The sequence below is a fragment of the Trachypithecus francoisi genome, unplaced genomic scaffold, assembly GCF_009764315.1.
Source record: "Trachypithecus francoisi isolate TF-2019V2 unplaced genomic scaffold, Tfra_2.0 Lachesis_group12, whole genome shotgun sequence".
NCBI classification, from domain to species: domain Eukaryota; kingdom Metazoa; phylum Chordata; class Mammalia; order Primates; family Cercopithecidae; genus Trachypithecus; species Trachypithecus francoisi.
Genome location: NW_022681457.1, coordinates 72637316 through 72662299, shown reverse-complemented (window position 1 = coordinate 72662299; position 24984 = coordinate 72637316). Strand labels below are relative to the sequence as shown.

Here is a 24984-nt window from a genome sequence, read left to right as displayed (position 1 = left end):
GCAGCTGGATGATTTGGGTAAGCACTTATAAAATAGGTTTAATATCTATCTACCTTACTGTATTACAGTGATCAAATGAGAAAGCTTGGAAAGTGTCTAGTAGAGTACTTAATACTCTGAAAAAATTTAATATACATTGTGCATCCATGGTGTTAGAGCTGCTTACTTAGCACTACAGAAAAAGACTGTATTTTTTAGGGCATTCTTGGGGTACCTAGCAGTTCGTAAGGTAGGTACAGCTACCATGTTGACAATAGAGAACCTAATTTGAAGGTTTAGATTATCAAGACATTGGCTTAAATGGAAAATAACTTCTCTAAGGTACAGTGAAAGGAAAGGTTTAATACTAGGCTCAATTTTATGGATATTTTTGAATTGATAGTCTTCACTACAAATGAATTGATAGTTGAATATTCCTTAGGATTAAAAGAGGTGAAATTCTTAACCCCAGAACTTCCCTGTTCTTCTAAGTCCTGTTCTTCCCTTAGCAGAAATGGATAAACCACAGGGACAATAGGGATTGTAAATGTTTCCAATTTTCAGTAATCCAAGGAAATCACAAATTAGTGTGCCTCACATAAAATCATGGTATAATTAATATTTCTGGTCTCTTTAATATACTTATTTTCATCGTCAAACCCACTTTTGGTAGGGAGACAAAATGTCATTTCTCTAAAAACTTAATTTGCTAACTTAAATTTCTAAGGAACAGAAAAGCCATTATGTTTGGCATAATCTTTTTTTTTTTTTTTTAATTTGCCATTTGCTACTCATGTACCTACTTTTCCTCTGTGTAGTTACAGATTTTTCTCTTATTATTCCTTTACTTGATTATTGATGTTAGACTCACAGCATGGTAACTTTCTATTCTCTCTTTTCCTTACTTTTATGGAAGATCAGTACCACACTTGCTTTTTTCCAGTCTTCTGGTATCTCTCCAGTTCTTGAATTTTCAAAAATAATTGTAAGTGATTGAATTGTAAGTATGCCCTATACTTCTTTCTTTGGATGAAAGCTTATCTGTGATGCATGTCATCTCAAATTGCTAATTGTGAACATAAACTTTCCAATATTCTCATATTTTAATCAAAATGACATTCCTGCTAAGTTTTCATTACTTTTCTTATAGGGTGTTTGTTTTGCTAATTTTAAAAAAATGTCTACTTTTGTCCAGATTCATGCCATTTATTTTTCATTAGGAGGCTTGTTCTTTGTTTTTCCTTTGTTAAGTTTTTAAGCCGTTGTTTTATTTTACAATTCTACTACTGATAACTTACCTGTTTTTCTTGTTATTCTGAATTTCTATGAGACTAAGAATAACTTATAATATATTCTCTTTTTCTCTTTTTACAACATATTTTTATTATATAAGATTTTGCCCTATAAGAGAAAGTACTGCATATAGGACACTTAATCCTTTAAGTTTTCACTGTGAAATAAAATTAGATATGAAAATAATTAGTCATTTGTGAATTTCTTTTTACAACGTTATTACTCAGCCTTCCTGTTCTACCTTATTCTCGGTTCCTCAGGTCACCCATAGGTTTCTTAATTTCCGGATACTGGACTCAAGAACTTCACCTTTATCTCCACTGTTCATTACTCTTCCTCTGTCAGCAGGAATTCCTTTAAAAGCTCCTACTCTGCCTCGGGAATTGACTACTAAGAAAGTGTCTCTCTAAAGCAACTATAATTTATATGTACTTCAGACAGTTTCAGGGACTTCTCTTGCAGTACTCCTTTTAATGGGGGTAAAACATTGAGTTATGTGTATGTGTAAAGTATAAATAGTGTTTAATGTCCTAACTAAAATAATTAAAAATTGGTTTTGCTGACATTTGTTAGATTTTAAGTTCCTTCTGAAAAAAGTAGTGTTATTTAACTTAAGTATTAGAAAGGTAGTAGGAAGTACCGACATACAATTTTGAGGCAGTTTGATATTCTCCTACAAGTCTAGGTACATTATTTTAGAAATTCCCCTTAAATCGGTCCAGATGTATATGTTTCTCTTTCTCTCTCTATTAAACTGGATACATAGATCCTGGATGATACAGAAGTATGTGTTATTCTTCTTGATTTTATGTATCTACCTTAGGTTTTGCTTCTTTCTCTCTTTCCCTTCTTCCTTCCCTCCCTCCTTCCCTCCCTCCCTCCCTCCCTCCCTCCCTTCCATCCCTCCCTCCCTCCCTTCCTTCCATCCTTCTCTCTCTTTCCCTCTCTCTCTCCCTCCCTTCCTTCCTCCTTTCCTTTCCTCTTTCCTTCCCTTTTTTCTTTCCTTCCCCTTCCTGCCCTTCCCTTCCCTCTTTTCCCCCTCCCTCCCCCAACCTCTTTCCCTCCCTCCCTCCCTCCCTCCCTCCCTTCCTTCCTTCCTTCCTTCCTTCCTTTCGACGGGGTCTTACCCTGTGCCCAGGCTACAGTAGCTTTATTAATAAAGTGTTTTTGAAAACCAGAGACTATTTTTTTAGCATACTCGCCACAGAAGTGGTTTTTCTTTACATAGATTTCTAAATTTTATGGTTAGATTGAAATTTAATTTCTATTGAGATTCTTCTAATTTAATGTCTTGCTATATCACAGACCGTTTTGTCTTTATTTCTCTATAACTTGTGTATAATTTAAACTTTAAATGAATTCATACAGGAATCATCTAATTACAGCTGTGGCTCACACCAGTGTAATAAACCAAAGAGCAGCAACCTCTTTGGTCCTGAGTGCCAATAATGTGACATAATCCCTTCAGTTACTACTGAAGGACCTGGACAAAAGAGAGGGAAAGACAACATGGAGAAAAGACTTGAGGGATTAGAGAATAGGAGAAAGAGAACAGAAAGGCAAGAGAAATCTCGGGGAGAAGAGGTCATGAGGAAGACCCATGTTGTGGCATCAACAATTTCCAGTCACTGTAGCCAGCACCATGTGTGTTCATTTAACACTGAGCTGGCCCTGATGGGTATAGTGATTAATGAATGGCATAGTTTCTGCCCTTGCGGAGTTTTAATCCTTCAGAGAAGTCACTCAGGTATTTAATTATGATAAAATGTGATAAATGTTAGATAGAGCAAATACAGAGTACTAGAATGTGTATCTACTTGACTCCCAACTTGTTCTCAAAAGCTACTGTAAGAAGTATGAAGTCACACTCTTGTCTGAAAGGATCTGCCCTATTCTCAGTTCTTTTCAAAGACAGACCACCCTCAATATGGTAAAGGACTATATTCTTAGTCCTATTTAAAACTTGGCCAGGCACAGTGGCCCATACTTTGTAATCTCAGCACTTTTTGGAACGCTGAGGTGGGAGGATTGCTTGAGCTCAGGAGTTTTTATTTTATTTTGCAAAAAAGTAAAATAAAAAATTATCTGGACTTGGTGGCACATGCCTGTAGTCCCAGCTACTGGGGAGGCTGAGGTGGGAGGATTCCTTGAGCTCAGGAGGTTGAGGCTGCGGTGAGCCCTGATTGCACTGCTGCACTCCAGCCTGGGTGACAGAGCAAGACCCTGTCTCACAAAATGAATAAAAATAAAACTGCATTAAAAAGGATTAATATGAGTAAGTGTTGTGACTTAGTGTTGTAAATGTTGAATAGAAAGAGGAACAGTTAATACTTCAGGAGAATTTTTATGAAATAATCTACATTAGGAAGTAATGGGTTTCTCATCTCTGAGATACTTAAGAAAAGACTAGATGGCTTTCAAAGATGTTAGGAAAAGAACTTCTGTGAATGGGAGGTTGAATTAGGTGACTGATGCTGTAAGTCACAATATAAAGTCATACTTGTGTTTTCTTCTAGAGTATTAGTTTTACTAGATTTGAGAAAACACTTGTTCTTGTTAACTACTTGTTCATGTTGATGAATTTTATATGATATTTTATTGGTTGCAGATGGGGCAACTGTATACATAGATTTTCCTTTTAAGTACATGAAAAATTTGTGCATTACTATGCAAGGATGATTGGGCCAGTTCTAGGACTGTCATTATAAACCTCTGGTTATATATTACCTAAAGAAAAATGGGTTGATGAGTAGATCTTTAGCTTGGACCTTGTGAAGTGGGAAGTTTATTCTAGGGTTAAAAGAAGGTTGTAGAAGACTATCCAGAGGCAAGTCTTAAGAAGAGAGTCAAGGTGAGGTTTATATGATTCTGTGAACATCAAAAGGTTGTTTCTGAAGAATTGATTTAGGTAGGGTTCAGATAGCAGTAATTTAAATCTGTTTCCATTCAGTCACTCAACAATTTTTAATCTAATCGGTAATTTGTTTAAAAAGGATGTTTTAGTTAGATTTTTACAATATTAATTCTAAATGGATTCAGAAGAGTGAAAATACTTAAAGATCACTTTTCCCCTCTTGTTTAGATGCTTTTTTATTCATTTATGAATATGCCATTAACCTTTTAAAATATTTACTAAAAACGATGTATTTAGCTGATTTTAGCTGTGTCTTGATAGTTTAATTATTGATAATCATGTTACATTGCTGTGTGAAACAAAACAAAACCAAAAAACCAGCCAAACAGTCCTGATTTTTCTGTGGCACAGTAACATGGAATTAAATTGCTCCTTTCTTTGATAGGGCAGCACTCTAATATCTATGAAATATGATGTATTTATCCATTTCTGTATCTTTTATCACCAAACTATATATTTTAAATGTCTCTAACAGGAATTTCTTTGGGTTATCTTTAAAAATGAAGATGTCTAAACACAGTTTTATAAATATATCTGGATTTTGTATACATTGTTTATTAAGATTTTTTTTTTCTTCAACTTTGTTTTTGTACATGTCATCTCTCATTGGGAAGGGGCTTTGTAATACTCATCGTCAAACAGTTTCTTGACACGTATGTAAAAAACAAGCAGATATATTTATCACTTTTGAATTGGAAAAAGAAAACAAATTATGAGATGAGTTGATTTTTCCCATGGTCTTAATAGGACTTAGATTTTTAATTAAATTTTATTTTTTCTTTGGTTCCGAATTTTTGAATTTTAGTTTGGGGAGAGCAACAGAAGTACTATAATAGTAGTAATTGATAGTGTCACTGTCTTTAGTAGTAGTTGCTGTCTTTAGTAGAGGTAGTAGCGGCTGTACTAATAATAGGAGGAAGAGGATGCCCATATTTGGCAGGTAAGAAAACCGAGGTTTAGACAGCCACAATATTGTGTTAGTGAATGCACTGGAATTAGAAACCAGATTTGCCAGCGCATTGCTGTTTCCATAATACCATAACATCTCAATTTGGTATTTTGAGATAATGATTGTAAAAGTGCTTTAATGATAAAGTATACAAAGATCAGGTGTTGCTGTGATATAAAATAAACTTTGGCTTCAGTTTACTAAAATGAGAATGTGAAAATAATCAGCATGCTTTGGGCAAAGGCAGGGAGGAGATGACAAGTGAAAGTCAAGTGTGAGATGGATATGTTGATCAAGTATATTTTACCCATTTAGTACAGAATTTTGTGGTTGGGTTGGGATTTTTATGATAGCGGTTCCTAACCCTCAGTCCCCTGCTTAACAGTATGATAACTGGGCATGAAAATGTGGCATGGTGATTGTCATATTGTCTCCAACTGTTTTGTGTTTTACACCCGGGATTGATGTATTTTTTAGTCAGAGATGATTAAGAACTCAAAGGTTTCTTTTGGCTAAAGTTAAAACAGAAGAATCCAGTGCTCTTGGAGCTTAAACTCTTTAAGTATGCAAAAAGTAGGACATGCAAATGATGCACTTTTAGACTGAGAAATAAGTAGGCCTTCTAAATAAATAAACATTTATACCCTGTCGAAGTGTACTGTTCACACCAAGGGTGAAAGTGAGTAGGAAACTTGACTAGGAGAGGTGTTGTTACTTTCACTTAGAGGGGGGCCACTTCTTAGAAGAGGAAAAAATTTAGAGGTTCTTTCTTTAGTAGGGGAGGAGGGAGGAAAACTTCAGAGATCATGGGGTGAGTTGAGGAATGGGAGAACCAAACAGTAAGAATATGAAGTTAACATTTAGGGAAGGGAGGAATGAACTGAACGAAAAGGGGGAAAATAGGATGTAACATAGGTGGGTTTTGTTTATGTTCCTTTGTTAAATTACTGTTGTTCTGATGGCGATTGGAAGCCAATTACAGGGTTTGGGGGAGATAAGAAAGTGATTCTGGAGAGAAGAGTAAATCCAGTTTGAGCAGCAGCATGTGTAACAGATGAGAAGGGAAGCAGTGTTCCAAGTTAATGAGGAAGGTTGATCTACCACTATTTAAATAGACCTAACACTTAAATAAACCCATTATTTGTGTCGAAGTAGAACTGTATTTTAAAACTTGAAATGTCTTCATATATGAAGGAAGAAGTATTTTGTGTACTATTAAACATTGCTTGGGTTCTGATAGATTTATTGCAAATTCTCTCTTTCTCTAGGGTTTGGATTCAGGATTTGTTCCTAGTGTCCAAGATTTTGATAAGAAACTTACAGAGGCTGACGCTTACCTACAAATCTTGATTGAACAATTAAAGGTATGGCATTAGTTTGTATATTAAATTTATATAAATAGAAAATGTTACTGAAATTGATTTTTGAGTAAAAACAGTTACTTGATGTTAATTTACAGCCCTCGTGTGGTTCTTCAGCAGTTTTTAAAGCAGACTTGATAGGTGACTTATTCAAAGGTCTTTATCTCTAATTATATTAGTAAACAGCATATTTACATAATGCTTTTTTGGTCGTTAAGAAAAAGGTAAATATATAGGCATAATTAGAAAAAAATAAGGCGAGATTTGGTTCATATTCTGTTTAAAATTTCCACGAAACTGTGTTTAAGTGGCTCAATTTCTTTTTTTGTTTGTTTTTTGAGATGGAGTCTCTCTCTGTCACCCAGGCTGAAGTGTAGTGGCACGATCTTGGCTCACTGCAACCTCCGCCTCCTGGGTTCAAGCAATTCTTCTGCCTCAACCTCCTGAGTATCTGGGATTACAGGTGCCTGCCACCACGCCTGGCTGATTTTTATATTTTTAGTAGAGATAGGGTTTCACCATATTGGCCAGGCTGGTCTCGAACTCCTGACCTCGTGATCCGCCCGCCTCGGCCTCCCAAAGTGCTGGGATTACAGGCGTGAGTCACCGTGCCCTGCCTAGCGGCTCAGTTTCTAACACTTTTTTAATTTGAGGGAGATGGAATATGGGGAAGTGATTTTTCTACCTCCTTTATCATTACTGAAATGAATTGTCTCCTTCAGTTCCTACTTAAAATTAATTAAAAGCAGAGGTGCTGGGAAAAGGACTGTTGATAAACTTCGAAAACAAAGCAGAAAAAAGCTTCAAGTTTGAATTGATAGTTCAATTTCTTACAAGTCATCTGTTTTCTTTTGCTTATAATTCTTCCAGAGTGATTGATCTTGACCAGTTAAAATGATTTCATATGTAGAATTTGATACAGTAGAATTTGACTTCGATTGAGTGCCTTGAAAAAAAATACATGTTGTCTTGAAAATAACATATAAATCATCCCTGGACGAAATGTGTTTAAGAACTAATGTTTTATTTATTTATTTATTGTACAGACTATGTACATTCTAGAACGTTCCTTTAGTGCTACACTGTTGTACTTTTTGTCCCAGCAATTTGAGGGCGTGCAAATTCCACAAAGTCATCAATAAGAACAGGCCATGCTCCTTCTTCATCATAATTAGACATGTCATCTGCAATCATTGTACTGAAGTCAATTTCTGCTGGCTGGACTGAACTGAAGATCAATCCTCACAATTCAGACTGAGGGTTGAGACAAAACTTTAAGGATACATCTTGGACCATATCGCATTTCATTCTTCTTTTTTTTTTTTTTTGAGGCGGAGTCTTGCTCTGTCGCCCAGGCTGGAGTGCAGTGGCCGGATCTCAGCTCACTGCAAGCTCCGCCTCCCGGGTTCCTGCCATTCTCCTGCCTCAGCCTCCCAAGTAGCTGGGACTGCAGGCGCCCGCCACCTCGCCCGGCTAGTTTTTTGTATTTTTAGTAGAGACGGGGTTTCACTGTGTTCGCCAGGATGGTCTCGATCTCCTGACCTTGTGATCCGCCCATCTCGGCCTCCCAAAGTGCTGGGATTACAGGCTTGAGCCACCGCGCCCGGCCGTATTTCATTCTTCTAATGGTGGTTTGGGCTTGTCTTCTAGTCTGGGCCGCTCTAAACATGTATAATTCCAGCATTGTGGATTTCATCTGATATCTGTGGGCCATCCTAGTTTATTCTCCCATAAGTCTTAGAAGCTTTATGGTGATTATTTTGAGGTTTTCATTCTCACATAAAGCACAATGCTGTCTTCATCAGAAACAGTTGGCATAAGAATTAAACATATGAACATCAAAAAAAAAAAAAAAGAACTAATGTTTGCTTTTCTGTGTTTAGTGAATGTACACGGTGTAGTAAAGTGACTTGATACTATAACCATTTTTAAAAATCTTGTAGCTTTTTGATGACAAGCTTCAAAACTGCAAAGAAGATGAACAGAGAAAGGTAACTTCCATAACCATGATTTTGACATTAAAAATTGTAAATTCCACAGCCTTTTGGAGAAGACTAAGTACCTTAGTGTGTTTTTACTTATTATAATAATATTATTGACCTACTATAATATTACTGCCATATGGACCTCAAGGGTACTTTTCTGATAAATTTCTGTTATGGTTTCATAAGTAAACAAAAGGATAATGTACAGAGTTGTGGGGGTTGTTTTGTTTTGTTTCATTTTGAGACAGAGTCTTACTCTGTTGCCCAGGCTGGAGTGCAGTGGCACGATCTCAGCTCACTGCAGCCTCCACCTTCTGGGTTAAAACGATTCTCCTGTCTCAGCCTCCCAATTAGCTGGGATTACAGGCATGTGCCACACCTGGCCAATTTTTGTATTTTTAGTAGAGACGGGGTTTCACCATGTTGGCCAGGCTGGTTTCAAACTCCTAACCTCAGGTGATCCACCTGCCTTGGCCTCTCAAATTGCTGGGATTACAGTTGTGAGCCACCACACCCAGCTTACAGTTTTAATATAATACCTTTTCTGTATCATATTCCTAGGAGTAAGTTATTTCCTTTTCCTGTATCATATGTTGAAGGTAGAAAGTTACTATATTTTCATGTGGTCACTTCAGATACCAATAAACCAACCAGCAAGAATGTTCAGAATAGATAAAAAGCCATATATGAAGAAACAAATCAAATACTGCTTTAATTATGGTTCTGCTATTGTCCCCCACTTCCTTTTCTGACAGCTACTTTGTAGTTTGCATATTGTCTTTTTTCTAATTAACATTTTTCCTCTCCTTGGCTATGTTTCTTTTTTTTTTTTTTTTTTTTTGCTTTTCTGTTGACTATATAGCCTTGCATTTGGCTCTTTTATACCTGTTAATAGTAACTCATGTTCTAACTCACTTTTCATTCTTAGTTTTGGGATTCAGGCCCATGTCATTTTTTTTTTTTTTTTTTTTTTTTTATTTTATTTTATTATACTTTAAGTTCTAGGGTACATGTGCATGACGTTTATATCATGTATAACTCCCCAATGCAATCCCTCCCTCCTCCCCCCTCCCCATGATAGGCCCCAGTGTGTGATGTTCCCCTTCCCGAGTCCAAGTGATCTCATTGTTCAGTTCCCACCTATGAGTGAGAACATGCGGTGTTTGGTTTTCTCTTCTTGTGATAGTTTGCTAAGAATGATGGATTGCAGCTGCATCCATGTCCCTACAAAGGACGCAAACTCATCCTTTTTTATGGCTGCATAGTATTCCATGGTGTATATGTGCCACATTTTCTTAATCCAGTCTGTCACAGATGGACATTTGGGTTGATTCCAAGTCTTTGCTATTGTGAATAGTGCCGCAATAAACATACGTGTGCATGTGTCTTTGTAGTAGAGTAATTTATAATCCTTTGGGTATATACCCAGTAGTGGGATGGCTGGGTCATATGGTACATCTAGTTCTAGATCCTTGAGGAATCGCCATACTGTTTTCCATAATGGTTGAACTAGTTTACAATCCCATGTCATTTTAAAACAACTTAGGAAAGATAAATGTGATTTCAAAATAAGTGAAATTCATAGAAAAACCAAAACTTGTTTTCAGGTAAGGAATAAGCATTTTTTGTTGTTGTTGTTGTTGTTTTTTGTTTTGTTTTGAGAGACAGAGTCTTGCTGTGTCACCCAGACTGGAGTGCAGTGGCGCGACCTCGGCTCACTGCAAGCTCTGTCTCCCGGGTTCACGCCATTCTGCTGCCTCAGCCTCCCGAGTATCTGGGACTACAGGTGCACGCCAACACGCCCGGCTAATTTTTTGTATTTTTAGTAGAGATGGGGTTTCACCATGTTGGCCAGGATGGTTCTCGATCTCCTGACCTCATGATCCTCCCTCCTCGGTCTCCCAAAATGCTGGGATTACTGGCTCGAGTCACCATGCTCAGGCAGGAATAAGAATGTTTTATATTATTCTTACAAACCTTAAATTGAATCACATGAATTTTGTTAAAGAGGGTATATAATTCATAAAATGTCTGGAATTTTTATACAAATAATTGATTTAGATAAAAAACAAAATATAACAAAAAGTACCCCCTTTCCAACTTGTTTGTACTCGCTTAGAATGAGTACATTTTGGTAAAATTCTTTAAATGACTAGCCAGTAAAAAACAACTGTGCTTCTTTGTCCTTCTGATTATTTCTGTTTAAACTTACTATTTTTCACAGAAAATTGAAACTCTCAAAGAGACAACAAATGTAAGTTATATGTTTGATACACTCTGACTTTGCCTTAGAAAATGTTTTAAAATGTTATTTCTATTTTAAGCTGCCATTATTGATGACAGCAATTGAAATGTTAGTTTTTATGAATTTATACAGAGGTGCTTAAGCATTGATTATTTTCTAAAGGAATTTAAAATAATGCTAATAGAATAAGCTCCTTAATTGAAATTGACTTCATGTAACATTTACCTGTTTCTGGTCTTGTCTGAAACCTTGGATAAAAGGTGTCATCCACGCACAATGGATATGTTATTTCATATTTTTTAAAAATTATTTTCTTTGATTCTTAAAGACAGGGTTTTACTATGTTGTCCGGGTCTCAACTCCTGGGCTCAAGCGATCCTCCTGCCTTAGCCTTCAAAAGTGGCAGGATTGGCCGGGCACGGTGGCTCACGCCTGTAATCCCAGCACTTTGGGAGGCCAAGGTGGACGCATCACTGGAATTCAGGAGTTCCAGACCAGCCTGACCAACATGGAGAAACCCCGTCTCTGCTAAAAATACAAAATTAGCTGGGCATGGTGGCTTATGACTGTAATCCCAACTACTCTGGAGCCTGAGACAGGAGAATCACTTGAACCCGGGAGGCAGAGGTTGCGGTGAGTTGAGATCGCACCATTGCACTTCAGCCTGGGCAACAAGAACGAAACTCTGTCTCAAAAAAAAAAAAAAGTGATGGGATTGTAGGCATGAGCAACTGCAACTGGCTTCTTTCTTATTAAAATATATTGTAATTCAAGTTTTCTGATATAGTGGACTTCTGACATTATATAATGGGCTACTAATGAGATGTGTACCTTGCTCAAAATTTTAAAACAGGCAAAATAATAATTTGATTCACCAGTGTTTTGACAGGATCCTTTATTCTTCATACTTCCATCAAAGTCTTTTTTTTTTTTTTTTTTAAGAAACAGGGGTCTTGCCGTGTCATCCAGGCTGAAGTACAATGGTGCAGTCATAGCTCACTGCAGCTTCGAACTCTTGGGTTCAGACAGTTCTTCTGCTTCACCCTAGGGCTATAGGCATACGCCACCACGCACGGCTGATTTTTATTTTAATTTTTTGTAGAGATGGGATTTTGCTATGTTGCCCAGGCTGGTCTCTTAGCCTCAAGCGATCCTCCTTCCTTCGCCTACCAAAGCAGTGGGATTACAGGTGTGAATCACCATACCCAGCCCATCAACTTCTTAGGTAGATTTCTTAGGGTTGCTGCTGTTGATGTAAGAATCTGGAAGTTAATCAGATTCATATGTCTTTCTGTTTGAAGTGTTGAAAAACCATTTGGAACCAGGCACGGTGGCATGTGCATGTAGTGCCAGCTACTTGGGAGGCTGAGGCAGTGAGATCGCTTGAGCCCGTGAGTTTGAGGCTGTAGTGTGCGATAATCATGCCTGTGAATAGCCACTGCTATCCGGCCTGATCAGCATAGTGAGACCTTGTCTCTTAAAAAAGAAAAAAGAAAAAAAGTATTATTTAGTATAAATTAATAATTTGTGGCATTCGTTAAAATTCATAGAACTGCTAATGAATAACTTCATTTGACATTATCAGCATACTAGAACCCACTAGATCCAAAGAGGATATTTCTTGTGTAGTATAGACTTAAACACTATACATTGAACTGATTTTTATATTTTAAGCTTTAATATTATATATCCATTTTATTTGAGCCAAGATCCTAAAATCAGTGTTTTGTTTTTATAGAGCATGGTAGAATCAATTAAACACTGCATTGTGTTGCTGCAGATTGCCAAAGTAAGTAAATTTTACTTTCAATTACCTTTGTGTATGGAGTTCAAAAATTATAATGACATTTTTCTTTAGTAGTGAAAAAACTCAGATCTGAAACATAGTACTTTTCTACATTAAACTGTATTGTGAGCTTATACTATGGAACAACTATTGTGTTTGGATGTTATCTTAGCTACTGTTTCCGGTAATGTCATTTCTGGTAGCTGGGAAGGAGGGGAGCATGTTTGAATGACTCACCCCTTCCTTCCATTTTATCCATTATCACTGCTTGGAACAGGGACATATTTTTACAAAACCTTCCACAAAAAACGTTTTTCTAAGAAAATAGAGAAGTAAGTTCTTACAGTTCTTGTCCATAATGAAGAATATAATAGAGATATATTTTTAAAAATTATTAGATTTTTTTCTAGTAGTGAACTATATTAGTGGATTTTAATTGTTCTTCTTTATTCATGAAACAATGTATTTTGAATTATTGTGGATTAAAAATTCATATATGTTGTCTCTTTTTCTGAAAAATTTTGGTGTATTCAGCCTAAATATATATTTTATTGCCTGAGATTTTCTGAAATAAGAATATTACTGTTTGAGAATAGGAATTTTAAAAAATATTTCTACCTCACTACATGCCTTTATTTCCAGCAAGTGGCTAGCAGGGGTTGGGTGACCAGCTCTGCAGCCAAGTTGAGAAATGTTGTTTGAATGAGTTTGTAATTACTCATCTCTTTTACTTCTTCAGTTTCATATGTTTGTTTGCCAAATCATAGAGACTTTTAACCTACTATTGTTAATGACACAATAGCATAGGACAATCCATTTGTGTTTGGATAGTAAGAATATTTAGCTTGTAAATTAAATGGGACAATGTCATTTTCTTTTGAGGCCAGATTTAAGATATATTTTTTATTTTCGAGACAGAGTCTTGCTCTGTTGCCCAGGCTGGAGTGCAGTGGCACAATCTCGGCTCATTGCAATCTCTGTCTCCTGGGTTCAACTGATTCTCATGCCTCAGCCTCCTGAGTAACTGAGGTTACAGGCATGCACCACCACACCTGGCTAATTCTTATATTTTTGGTAGCAACAGGGTTTCACCATGTTGCCCAGGCTGGTCTGAACTCCTGGCCTCCCAAAGTGCTGAGATTACAGGCGTGAGCTACCAAACCCAGCCCAATATATGATACATAAAGTGTCAGAACTTAGGGCTTATGTTCTCTTTCTCGATGTTAGTGATACCTAGATTTCCTATGTATGTGTCTGAATTTTTCATTTCCTGTTGTAGATCATAGTATATTCCAAAGCCAAGCAAAAGGGAAGATAGGATTGGAGGCACAAAAAAGATAAGGTTTTTATTTTAGTTTTTCTTGGCTCTGGAATTACATAGGTGAGTAGAAGCACCTACAGTTATCCAAAAGTTTACCTGTAGATAACCAGTAAACTACAGCATGCCCTGAGTGACTAGATATTTTAGGGAATCCATACTGCCTTCTCTTGAAGATTGGGGAATCAAAGGAGCTAATACAGTGTTTAGGCTAGTTTGGGTGATCTCTGAAAATCATTCAGGACTTTAGATAGTTGTACAGTAGGTCAGCCTAGCCTATTTCAGTAGCTAACTGTTTAGCCACTCAAGAACATTTTTAGTGTAATTTGTACTTGCTACCTGTCTGTGTTAGCCCAGCTTAATAAAACTACGTTTTAGGGTTCTTCGCAATGGGTAACTTGGATCACGTAAATGAAATTTGGCCTTTTATTTATTCCAGAAGGAAGGTTTATTGTTGTTAAGGCTTCTTATATACAAATACAATCCTCAATTATATTTGTACCGTATATGGACTCTGTTTGTATCTTTAAACTTAATTTAAATGTACATGAGACCATGTCACTTGCCTGCTCGAATACCCCTGATGTTTTCCATCTCATTTGTAAAGAAATAGAAACTACTTACGTTCACTGCCCTCTTAACCTGTCTCCTACCCTTGCTTGGTCACACCATTCCAGTAACATTGGCTCATTTCTTTTTCTCAGGCAAGACAAGCTTCCCCCCCACCCCTGCTTTAGGAATTTTTACTTGGTTTTCCCTCCACATAGTGGGCATTTCCCACAGATTTCCACCAGGCTCACTGTCTCACTTTATTCAGATTTTTACCACAAGGAACATCTTTGGAAAGGCTTTTCCTGACTCCTGTATCTAATAATCTATACCTCCCACTGGTTTCTTTTTCTTCGTGGCATTATATCACTAGTCAAGTTTACATGATATATTTGTTTGTTTATCTCTTTATTGGCTGTCTACCCTAGAGTACAATGTTGGTGAAGACTTTGCTCGTCTTACCACTTATATTAGTCTGCATGGGCTGCCATAACAAAACCCCATAGACTGGGTGGCTTCAAGAACAGAAGTTTATTTTTTCACTGTTCTGGAAGCCAGAAGTCCAAGATCAACATTCTGGCCTGTTCAGTTTCTGATGAGGGCTCTTCTCTTGGCATGTAAATAGCCATGTCTTCACATAGTCTTTCCTTGGTGAGTATGCACAGAGAGAGGGAGTGTGCACATGTGAGATAGCAAACTGTTTGGTGTCTCTTCTTACAAGGACACTAATCTTATTGAATCGAGGACCCATCCTTATGATCCCAGTTAACCTTAGTTACTTCTGTAGAGATCTCGTCTCCAAATATAGCTACCTTTGGGGTTAGGGCTTCAACATAGGAATTTGGGAAGGGACACAAACATTCAGTTCATAACCCCATTGTATCCTCAGTACCTACAGTTGCTTACCATATAGGAGGTGCCTGATAAATAACTGAATTACCGAGTGATTTTTCTAATGCATTACTTTTAATGGTTGCATGGTTTAGTATTTTCACTATATGATTTTTTTTACTTAGCCACTTCTCTGATGTCCTGTGATGACCATCCCTATAAACTAATCTTTAGGTAAATTTAATCAGTTAATCTGTGATTAAAATAAAAGATTTTAGAATAATAATGACAGTCAACTTTGCATAGTCTTAAAGAGCATGGATTATGGACCCATACTGAGTATGAATCCAAGCCCCACCCCTGGAGGAAGTTTATTTATCCTCGCTGTGCTTTGGTTTATATTCCATATACAAGAGGGATAATAATAATGTCATCTCTTACTGATACTGTGAGACTAAATGAATTATTATTTGTGATGCTCTTGGTAGCTGGCATGTGATAAGCTCTAAATAAGTGTTTATTAAATTTAAAAAAATAGAAGGATGCAAATTTTAAAGTGACAGTAACACATCTGGCAAAAATTGGAGAACTTCCATCGAGTACTGATGGAAATATAAATTGTTATAGCCACTTTGGCAGACTGTTATTCACTGGCAGGTTAATAAAATATCGGAATCAACTACTTTGAGGGAGATAATGCCATTTGAGACCCCAAAGTGATATGAGAAGATAGCTAATTTGATACCTTTCTTGTTTGGGGCTGATTAGTATCAGCTTCTTAGAGGTGGCATGCTGTAAGTAAAAATTTTAATTTTAAGCTCTTTCCAGTTTTGATTCTTTCATTTGAATTCCCACGCCCAGTAGATTCTCTCCTGCCTTAAATGATTAGCGTATTGGTTCCCAAACTTTACTGCACACTGGAGTCATTTGGAAATCAGTTCTGATTCCTGGCTCCCACCCATAGACATTCTGTTATAATTCTCTTGTATGGGGTATCACCTGGGTATTGGGATTATTTTAAACCCCTGGGTGGTTTTAATGTGCAGCAAAGTTTTGAGACCACCTGGTTAGTGGAATTTTCAAGTGGGCTTTGTTATCTCAGAATACATCCTTCCTTTTACCCTTGGTGGAGACAGCTGATGTTCTTCTCCTGGGAGACTGCAGTGGAGCTGGGGGGTAAGGGGAGAGAAGGGCAGGACAGCGCGAAGATAAGCTAGGAGGCCTCTGCAGGTGGAGACTTAACCAGTATCAGAGTCAGGTGATGTGACCACATACCATAACTCAGAATGCCTGTCAGAATGGCATGTGCCAGGGGGTTGACTGTGATTTACCAGAGCACTATTTTTGCATTGTTTAATTATCACTGAAATTGAAAGACTGTGCTAGACATGCTTTGGTTATGAGGTATAGTTGCTACAAATTTAAACTCTGGTTGATTTTCACCAGTTAAATCATGCAGTAAAACAGTATTTCAATACAATTAAAATCAGACACTTTAAATGGTTATTCTTATAGGCAAAGATAGAGACTATTAACATTTTTTAAGGTAGACACAGATCAATTTGATTTATGTAGTTTTTATAATCTTGCATAAAATAGATGCAGATAAATACTGTTGATGACTTAGAATTTGAGGCTTTAATTTTGTCGGTTCCTATTGAATATCCTAAGTCTAGACCAGTGCTATACAATAAAAATATGAAAGCTATAAATGTAATTTAAAATTTTCTTATAACAACATTTTAAAAGATAAAAAGAAACAAGTGAGATTAATTTTAATAATGTATTTTATTAACCCAGTATACCAAAAATACTATTTCAACATGTAATCAGTATAAAAATTTACTAGTGAGATAGTTCATATTCTCCCTCTCTCTTCTTTCTTTCCCTTTCTTTTTCTAAGAGATAGTGTCTTGCTCTGTCACCCAGACTGGAGTGCAGTGTCACAGTCATAAATAACTCACTGTAACCTCAAACTCCTGGGTACAAGTGATCCTCCTGCCTCAGCACCCTGAGTAGCTGGGACTACAGGTGCTCACCACAGTGCCCCACTCACTAATTTGAAAATTTTTTGTAGAGACAGGGTCTTGCTTTTTTGCCTAGACTAGTCTCAAAGTCCTGGCTTCAAGTGATTCTCCGTCCTCAGCCTTCCAAAATCCTGGCATTACAGGCATGAGTCTTTCTCTTTTTGCACCAAGTCTTCAAAGTCATGGATGTTCTTTAAGCCACCCAGTCTATGGTATTTTGTTATGGCAGCCCACACAGACTAATACAAGTGGTAAGATGACCAAAGTCCTCACCAAGATTGTACCCTAGGGTAGATGGCCAATAAAGAGATAAATAAACAAATGGTTTATTTCAATGGTTTTTATTATATTTACAAAATTGTACAGCCATCACCATAATTTAATTTTAGCATACTTTTATCACTGCAAAAAGAAACCCTATACCTATTAAGCAATCATTTTCTGTATAGATTTTCTATATAGATGGTCCCTGACTTAACAATGGTTTGACTTAGGATTCTTCAACTTCATGATGGCAAAAAAGTAATATGCATTCAATAGAAACTGTACTTTGAATTTTGAGTTTTGGTTTTTTCCCAGGCTACTGATAATGCCATATGATCTTCTCTCACTATACTGGGCAGTGGCAACAAGCCATAGCTCCCAGTCAGCCACGCGATCACAAGGGTAACCAACTGAAACTCTGCAAGATGGTTTTTGCAAGATGGTTTTTGCCCAACCGTAGGCTAATATAAGTGTTCTATAACACGTTTAAGGTAGGTTAGGATAAGCTATGCTGTTTGGTAGGTTAAATGAATTAAATGCATCTTTGACTTACAGTATTTTCAACTTCAGATGGGTTTGTTGGGAGGTAAACTCCACTGTAAGCTGAGGAACGTCAGTGCCTCCCTTTCTTTTCCAACAGCCTCCTACCCCCCCCCCCCCCACCCCATCCAGCCTTTGGCAACTATTAATCTGCTTTCTCTCTCTAGATTTGTCTATTCTTGACTCTTCATGTAAGTTGAATATTACAATATGTGGTCTTTTGTGACTAGCTTCTTTCACTTCATGTTTTCAAAGGTTCATCCATGTAGAGATCACTTTTGCCTGGAATTTTGAACATGATTACAGTTCTATGGGATATTTCCATGATGAAGTTAGTTAAATCCCTATATAGAAAAATAATTGCCATGCTGTTGGTGTTGATTTTTGTGTAGCCAGTGTTAGAATTGTGTTTGGCTCAGAATGTACACATGGAATTAAAATCTTAGTGGAGGCAGAGAAATCATGTTCTAACATTATTGCTTACCTAGTAAATAAGCTTTCTTGTAGGAGAAATACACAAGGAGTTACTTAATTGTAAGAATAAAGTTAATATTTTTAACATTTTTCCTTAAGGACCAGAGTAATGCGGAGAAGCACGCAGATGGAATGATAGTAAGTTTAATCTAATCTTTTTGTTTCCCTTTACTTCTGCAGAGCATTATAACCAGTCATATCAGGAGAAGCCTGAATTACTACTCATTTTTCAGTGCCAACTACTCACTGCTTTTTGTTGTTGACTCTCGCAATTTCCTTTAAGCTCACATCTTTCAGCAATCATTTGCAGGGGAAATGACAATCTTAAAATTTTTCTAAGTGTGGGTTCAGATTGAATCACTTTGCATGTATTAACTTGAAGGGTTAATCATGGTATGAATACTCAGCTTTTTCAATTAAATAATGCATAACTCAGTGCCATATTTCTTGTCTAATTTCTTTTTTTCTCAGATGAAAGTGGGGTTGGGGGGAGTACAATAGTGAAACACACCTTAATCTATTTGAATATGTTTATAGGTTACTATTATTTTATCTTTTATTTTTAGTTTTTGTGTGTGTGTTAACCGTCATTGTTAATGTGGTATGTACTGCATTTTTGTTGGAACAATTTACAACATGAATTCTTTCTCTTATAGCCATCTTCTTACTCTTTCCTCTCTGTTATCTTTTTACCTTTTCCTTATATTCAACTTCCCCTCTAAAAAGAAAGAAGAAAATTGTATTGTTAGTATTTCCCAGCTGGAAATAAAAGAGTTTGAAGGTTTGTGGTTTGTGCTTACCCTAGTTTTATGGTAACTGAGTGACCTCTGTTCAGTCTGTATTCCTGAAGCAGGAGGCAGCCTTTTTTTTTTTTTTTGTCCTAGACCTACAAATGCCAGCTTGTCTGAGATCTGGAAAAACATTCTGTAAATTTTCAAAAACATCTCATGATTGTACTTGAAAGGATGAGTATGTTATCTTTATATTTGGTTTTAAAACAATTTTAAGTTAAATCTGTGTTTGCATATTTCTTAAGAAAGCAGGAGTAAAACAAACATGTTTGGAATTTGAATTAAATACATCAGAATTTTTGTCAGTTCAAAGTTTGATCCATGGTGATATAATACAGTTGTATGATATAAATGTAATACAAAGTGAAATATTTCTTCCTGAGATACTGTCGAAGATTGTTAGCCTCATAAGAAAGGACTCTATGTATTGTCTAGCATTATATGGTCCCCAAGGACTCCAGAGGAAAACCTTGTTGGCTGTTGTTTTTATCTCTTTTCCCTCAAAGCCAAATTAGTTATATTATGTTAACTAAAAGAGGCAGGATTTTATAAAACATACCAAAAACACTTGATCATTTGCAATGAAAAACATCTAGAAAGTTCATGCTCATAGAAAATTTAAACTAATAGAAAAATATCTTTGAATCATTTGCCCAGGGACTAGAGCATATTTTCCTTAAGAATTTTTATTTTGAAAAAGTAGAGGAACTGTTCATGGAATAGGCCTTAGAGGCAGGCTGCTTGGGTTCAAATAAAACAGTCCTGCCACTCACTACCTGTGACCTTGGCAAATTACTTAACCTTTCTGAGTCTTAATGTCTTTTCCTGTAAAGAAAGCTGAAAGGTTCTACCTTAGAAACGTGTTGTAAGGTACAGAACAAACACATAGTATTCAATAAATATTAGCTATGCATACATGTATGTGTATGTACAATACATTGTATTACATAGGTTTCATTAATGTCACAACAGATGAGGGCTGAGTAGTAGTAATTTTGCTTCTCAAGCTCTGCACATTTATTTTTAAAGCAAGTTGTAGAGTGTAATGTGACATATTTTAGCCTGAAGTTGACTGACCAAGGACTGTGGATAAGTATAGCATCGTTATTATTTTTTCTATCAAAAACAACAATAACAAAAAGATTGAGTACTTTTAATATACATGCTATCAAAAGACAAAATTATAACAAATTGAATCATAGATCGAATTGGCTTTTATTCAAGATGCATGGATTGGGTCAGCCTCCATTCTACAAAATAGAATGAGAGGTCCCACTGGGCAATGGCAAACAGTGGGTTTTGTAAGGTGAGAACTGTAACAGGAAAAAATGCTGATAACATCAGATTACTTTTAAGGGTTAAAACAGAGAGCATTTCCGTATTACACTGACTCAGGTAGACTGGAATCTCCTATTTTCAGAAAAAAAACTGGTCCATTTTGGGATCCACTTGCTTCCTTAGAGTTTAATGATACAGCATTTAGCAAGAGTAACTCCATTTTGGTTTGGTCTAATCTGTTGGGCCCTAGTACAAGAGTTCAATCCAAAACAGTAGCCTCCCATAATTTTTGTTTAACAGTGCAAAAAGTTTTTAAGTGTTTTCTTTGGTTGACCAGCCTAATTGTAAGAACATTTCATCTGGAAAATAAAAGATTACATCCAAAAGATAATTCTGGTCCCTTGTTCCAAGTTATTTTATTTCTTATTCCCTTCAGTGGGAGGGGTAAGGAGGTGTGACATATTCTTACTCCTGTATATCAAAGTGTTAATGGTGGAATTTTGTCTTTGTAAAGCATTTGGAGTTATTTTCAAGATAAGTGCTGTGTAAACAAGGAATTTATTTTAGGAACAGCTCCAGGTTTGTTGAGATACTTGTTTAGTTATTATGGCTTGGTCTGCTATCTGAAAATAGAATCAAAGAAATAACCAGAAAGCCCTTAGCACCCATATAAAACAGACTATTTTGCAGACTGGGAAACTGAGGCCCATAGAGGATAAGAGACTTAAGGATTCTAAGAAATTAAAAACTCCAAGTCTCTGTTTCTTTGCTTTTCTCAGTGCTTCAAAACATTCCCTACTTCAGTTTCTTAGTTTTTTGTTGTTGTTTTTTTAATTATTACTGATTGTTTTGGGAGTGTTTTCTCTAAGTGTCCTTCATTTTTTAGTTAAAGTATTTATGGCAGATAAACTATTGTAGTGACAAGAATCAGAATTCTTGTGTTCAAGTCACTTGATTGAAGAGACCTTATTTAATGAGTTTTAGATATTCATGCAGAAAGAGGGCTGGGTTTTTTTGGTTTTAAATTTTTTTGTTTAACGGTTCTGAAAACAATGTATGTTTGTTTGTTTTTCACATGGCCTGGAAAAAAATTTTTTTAACTTAGACATTACATGAGAATGCTACAAAAACTTTACCATTACCTCAGTTTCTATTATTAGGTGATTTTAAGTTTTTACAACTGCTTTTTTGGGCTTATTCGTTGGCAAAATCTTTCCGTTATATTTCCATTTTAGTATCTTCTGTTATAAGCACTACTTAATATATATGTGAAGTTCGGTTTTCCAGATCAATTGAAGCTAAAAAACTTACATTTGTATTTCTTGAGTTTGCCCAGTTTAGTTGTCTAAATGGTAAATGTAAACTTTGCTGTGGCAAAGACCTTGGTTTAACATGTACACACCCGACCCCCAACCCTATCAGTAAGTTATGGAGTTTTCTTTTTAAAATGCCTTCATGCTGTCAGAATAATTTCTTGACTTAGAATCAGAGAATCCTAGACTTTTCTCCCCTCTAAAATTAACTACATGTCTGAATTTTTTTCTCCCTCTCTTCTGAATCCTCAGAAAGCAAGCCCTCTTCTCTACACTCCCCAATTAGAAGATACATCTCTTTCTCTTTAGTGACCATAAAACTAGACACACAGTCAGCCTTCTGCATCTGTGGATTCAACCAACCGTGGATTAAAGATATTTGAGGAAAAAAAAAAGTACCTCTTTACTGAATATGTATATACTGTTTTCCTTGTCATTATTTCCTAAACAATATAGTATAATGGTGACTTATATAATATTTACATAATATTAGGTGTCATAAATAATTTAGAGATGATTTAACTTATATGGGAGGGTATATGTAGGTTGCATGCAAAAACACCATATTATATCAGGGACTTGATTATCTGTTGATTATGGTATCCTCAGGGGGCGCTTGGAACCAGTCCCCCTTGGGTACCTGAGGAGTGACTGTACTGTGTGATGGCAGCAGTATGGGATGGAAAGATGAGATCCTAGTGGTGCAGGTACATTACTTGGACATTTGGTGTAACTCACCAAAAGTGAAAGAAACAGAGAAACAATATTTGTGGTGAATTAAGAAATTGAGAAGCACTGAATTGAATTGAGAGGTGGTTTTGACTTCCTGAAATCTCCCCACACCATTTTATAACTCCTCAGTTTTTCCATTTAGCTTTACCTTCTTCTGTGACAGAGATTCATTCATTTTCTTTCCTTACTATGCTTTAAGAAACTCTTACACTTCTGTATAGGTGTTTCATTTCCTCTTTTCATTTTGATCAACATATCTGTATAGCTACCTTCAGGATTTTGCGGTCATAAATGTGGGCATTTGGGAGGGTAGCATGAGAAGAACATTTAGTTAAAAATAACTATATTGTGTTTCTTTATTTTAGAGTACTATTAATCCTGTAGATGCAATATATCAACCTAGTCCTTTGGAACCTGTGATCAGCACAATGCCTTCCCAGACTGTGTTACCTCCAGGTAATTTGAGAAAGTGTGTCATAGATTCATTAATGAGAAAAAAATAATTTGTGTGGCTGTCATAGCAGTCTCAGCTATTACTGTTTATTTTTAGTTTTCCTTGTTTTTAATAAATAAAAGGACTCAAAAAATAATACAGCCAAAAGTGAACTAGAAAAAGATGATAGTGTTTTGATATTAGGGCTTTACTGAAGTGTGATGAGAGTGGTTTTGGTATTCAAAGTGAGCTAGAAAACAAACGTGGTTACTAAGATTTGGATTCACTGGTAGGACAGAATTCTATGACTCAGAATTCGTGGCTAGCAAGGAAAAATTACTATACCTTATTCAGGATAACCCAGGGATGTTCCGTTTTGGGGTATTCTGTGTAGCTCTGAACAACACAAATGGTATGTTCATGGTAGATTTTAAGATAATGAGAAAGTAAAGAAGGAAATTTATGATGCCTACTGATCACATGACATCTGGGTGTGGTTTTTTTTTTTTTTTTTTTTTTTGGTATAGAGCAATAAATGCAAATTTTTAAAAACTGACAAAGAAGGGCTCAGGGCCAATACCTAGCTACGCTGACTGATTCCTTTTGTCCTTTTGTTGTATCCAACATTTCTATGTTTTCAATGATGGCATAGTGAAGTCAGAAATTGTACTATAAAAGGGAAAATTCTTTTTAAAAATACTAGTAAGTATGTGAAATCCTTTTGTGAGTTTTTACTCCTTAAGTGAATTAGCTTAAGCTACCTCTTGGGGCTAAAGAGGGGGCGGTACTGTACTCCACTTCTGATTTTATGTCGTTTGAGGCTCAGAAACACATCGTCATCAGAAGCATTTGTTGGTTTTACAGTGTAGTTGTACTGCAGTATTGGCCTACTGTAGCTGGTCTTTTGATATCCTGCCTGGTATCTTAGTACTCTGTAGCATATCATCATTGAGTTTAAGAGGCTAGGAAGTCAAAAGGAAGGAGTAGCATGGAACTAGACTTAATGAAATAAGAGTTTCAAAAATTACCTTTCGGATTTTGAATCCCAGACAATTACAGTCAATAGAATGTGTGTTTGGCTGTTTCTGTACCTTATTTTATATGTTCAAATCTCCTAGAACCTGTTCAGTTGTGTAAGTCAGAGCAGCGTCCATCTTCCCTCCCAGTTGGACCTGTGTTGGCTACCTTGGGACATCATCAGACTCCTACACCAAATAGTACAGGTATAGATATGCATAATTTCTTTATTTCTCATAACTCTTTATTAAAATTTGAGGTTTGTTTGTGACCTCTGATGAGGAGGGGGGAAAGTTGAAGAAATGTGTTGTATATTTCTGTTGGAGATATCTTAGTTTTAACATTACAGTTCCATACATGAAGTGGTTAGCTCTGTGTTTGAAAGAAAAGCTTCAGTAAGTAAGTATTATTTATGTATTTTTAAAATTTTTTAATTTTTATTTTTGAGACAGGGTCTCACTCTGTCACTCAGGCTGGAGTGCAGTGGTATGATCAGGGTTCACTGTAGTTTTGACCTCCCAGGCCTCAGTCTCCCAAGTAGCTGGGACCACAGGCACACACCACCACACTTGGCTGATTTTTTAGTTTTTATAGAGGGGAGTCTTCCTATATTGCTCAGGCTGGTCTCAAACTCTTGGGCTCAAGCAGTCTTCCTGCGTCAGCCTCCCAGTGTGCTGAGATGATACAGGCATGAGGCACCATACCTGGAATAATAATAATTTAAATAAAATAAAATATTACAGAGTTTTGTTTTTTACCTTAACATTCATTTGGTGATCTATGTTGACTTTCTGCAAAATTTACTCCAGCTAGACTTGCATACTTTCTAGCTGACACAGAAGTGCACAGAATAAAAACGGGAAGTCCTCTTTACTCTCCCCCCAGTAATTTGCATACGTGTATGT

At 36.4% G+C, this 24984-nt stretch overlaps 1 protein-coding gene across 13 annotated transcripts in view; it reads left to right on the top strand.

Annotated features, from left to right (window-relative positions):
- Positions 1-24984, top strand: part of OSBPL9 (oxysterol binding protein like 9) — a 171314-nt gene that overhangs the window by 118771 nt on the left and 27559 nt on the right. For 5 of the 13 annotated variants that reach the window (XM_033226396.1, XM_033226399.1, XM_033226401.1 and 2 more), the window contains 7 exons: positions 6404-6499; positions 8440-8487; positions 10706-10735; positions 12465-12515; positions 18615-18653; positions 22995-23085; positions 24181-24285. In XM_033226396.1, coding sequence (XP_033082287.1) covers positions 6404-6499; positions 8440-8487; positions 10706-10735; positions 12465-12515; positions 18615-18653; positions 22995-23085; positions 24181-24285 — 460 coding nt within the window. Of the gene's footprint in view, positions 1-895; positions 965-6403; positions 6500-8439; positions 8488-10705; positions 10736-12464; positions 12516-18614; positions 18654-22994; positions 23086-24180; positions 24286-24984 lie in introns of all 13 variants that reach the window. The other 8 variants (XM_033226404.1, XM_033226398.1, XM_033226405.1 and 5 more) reach the window with 3 other exon arrangements.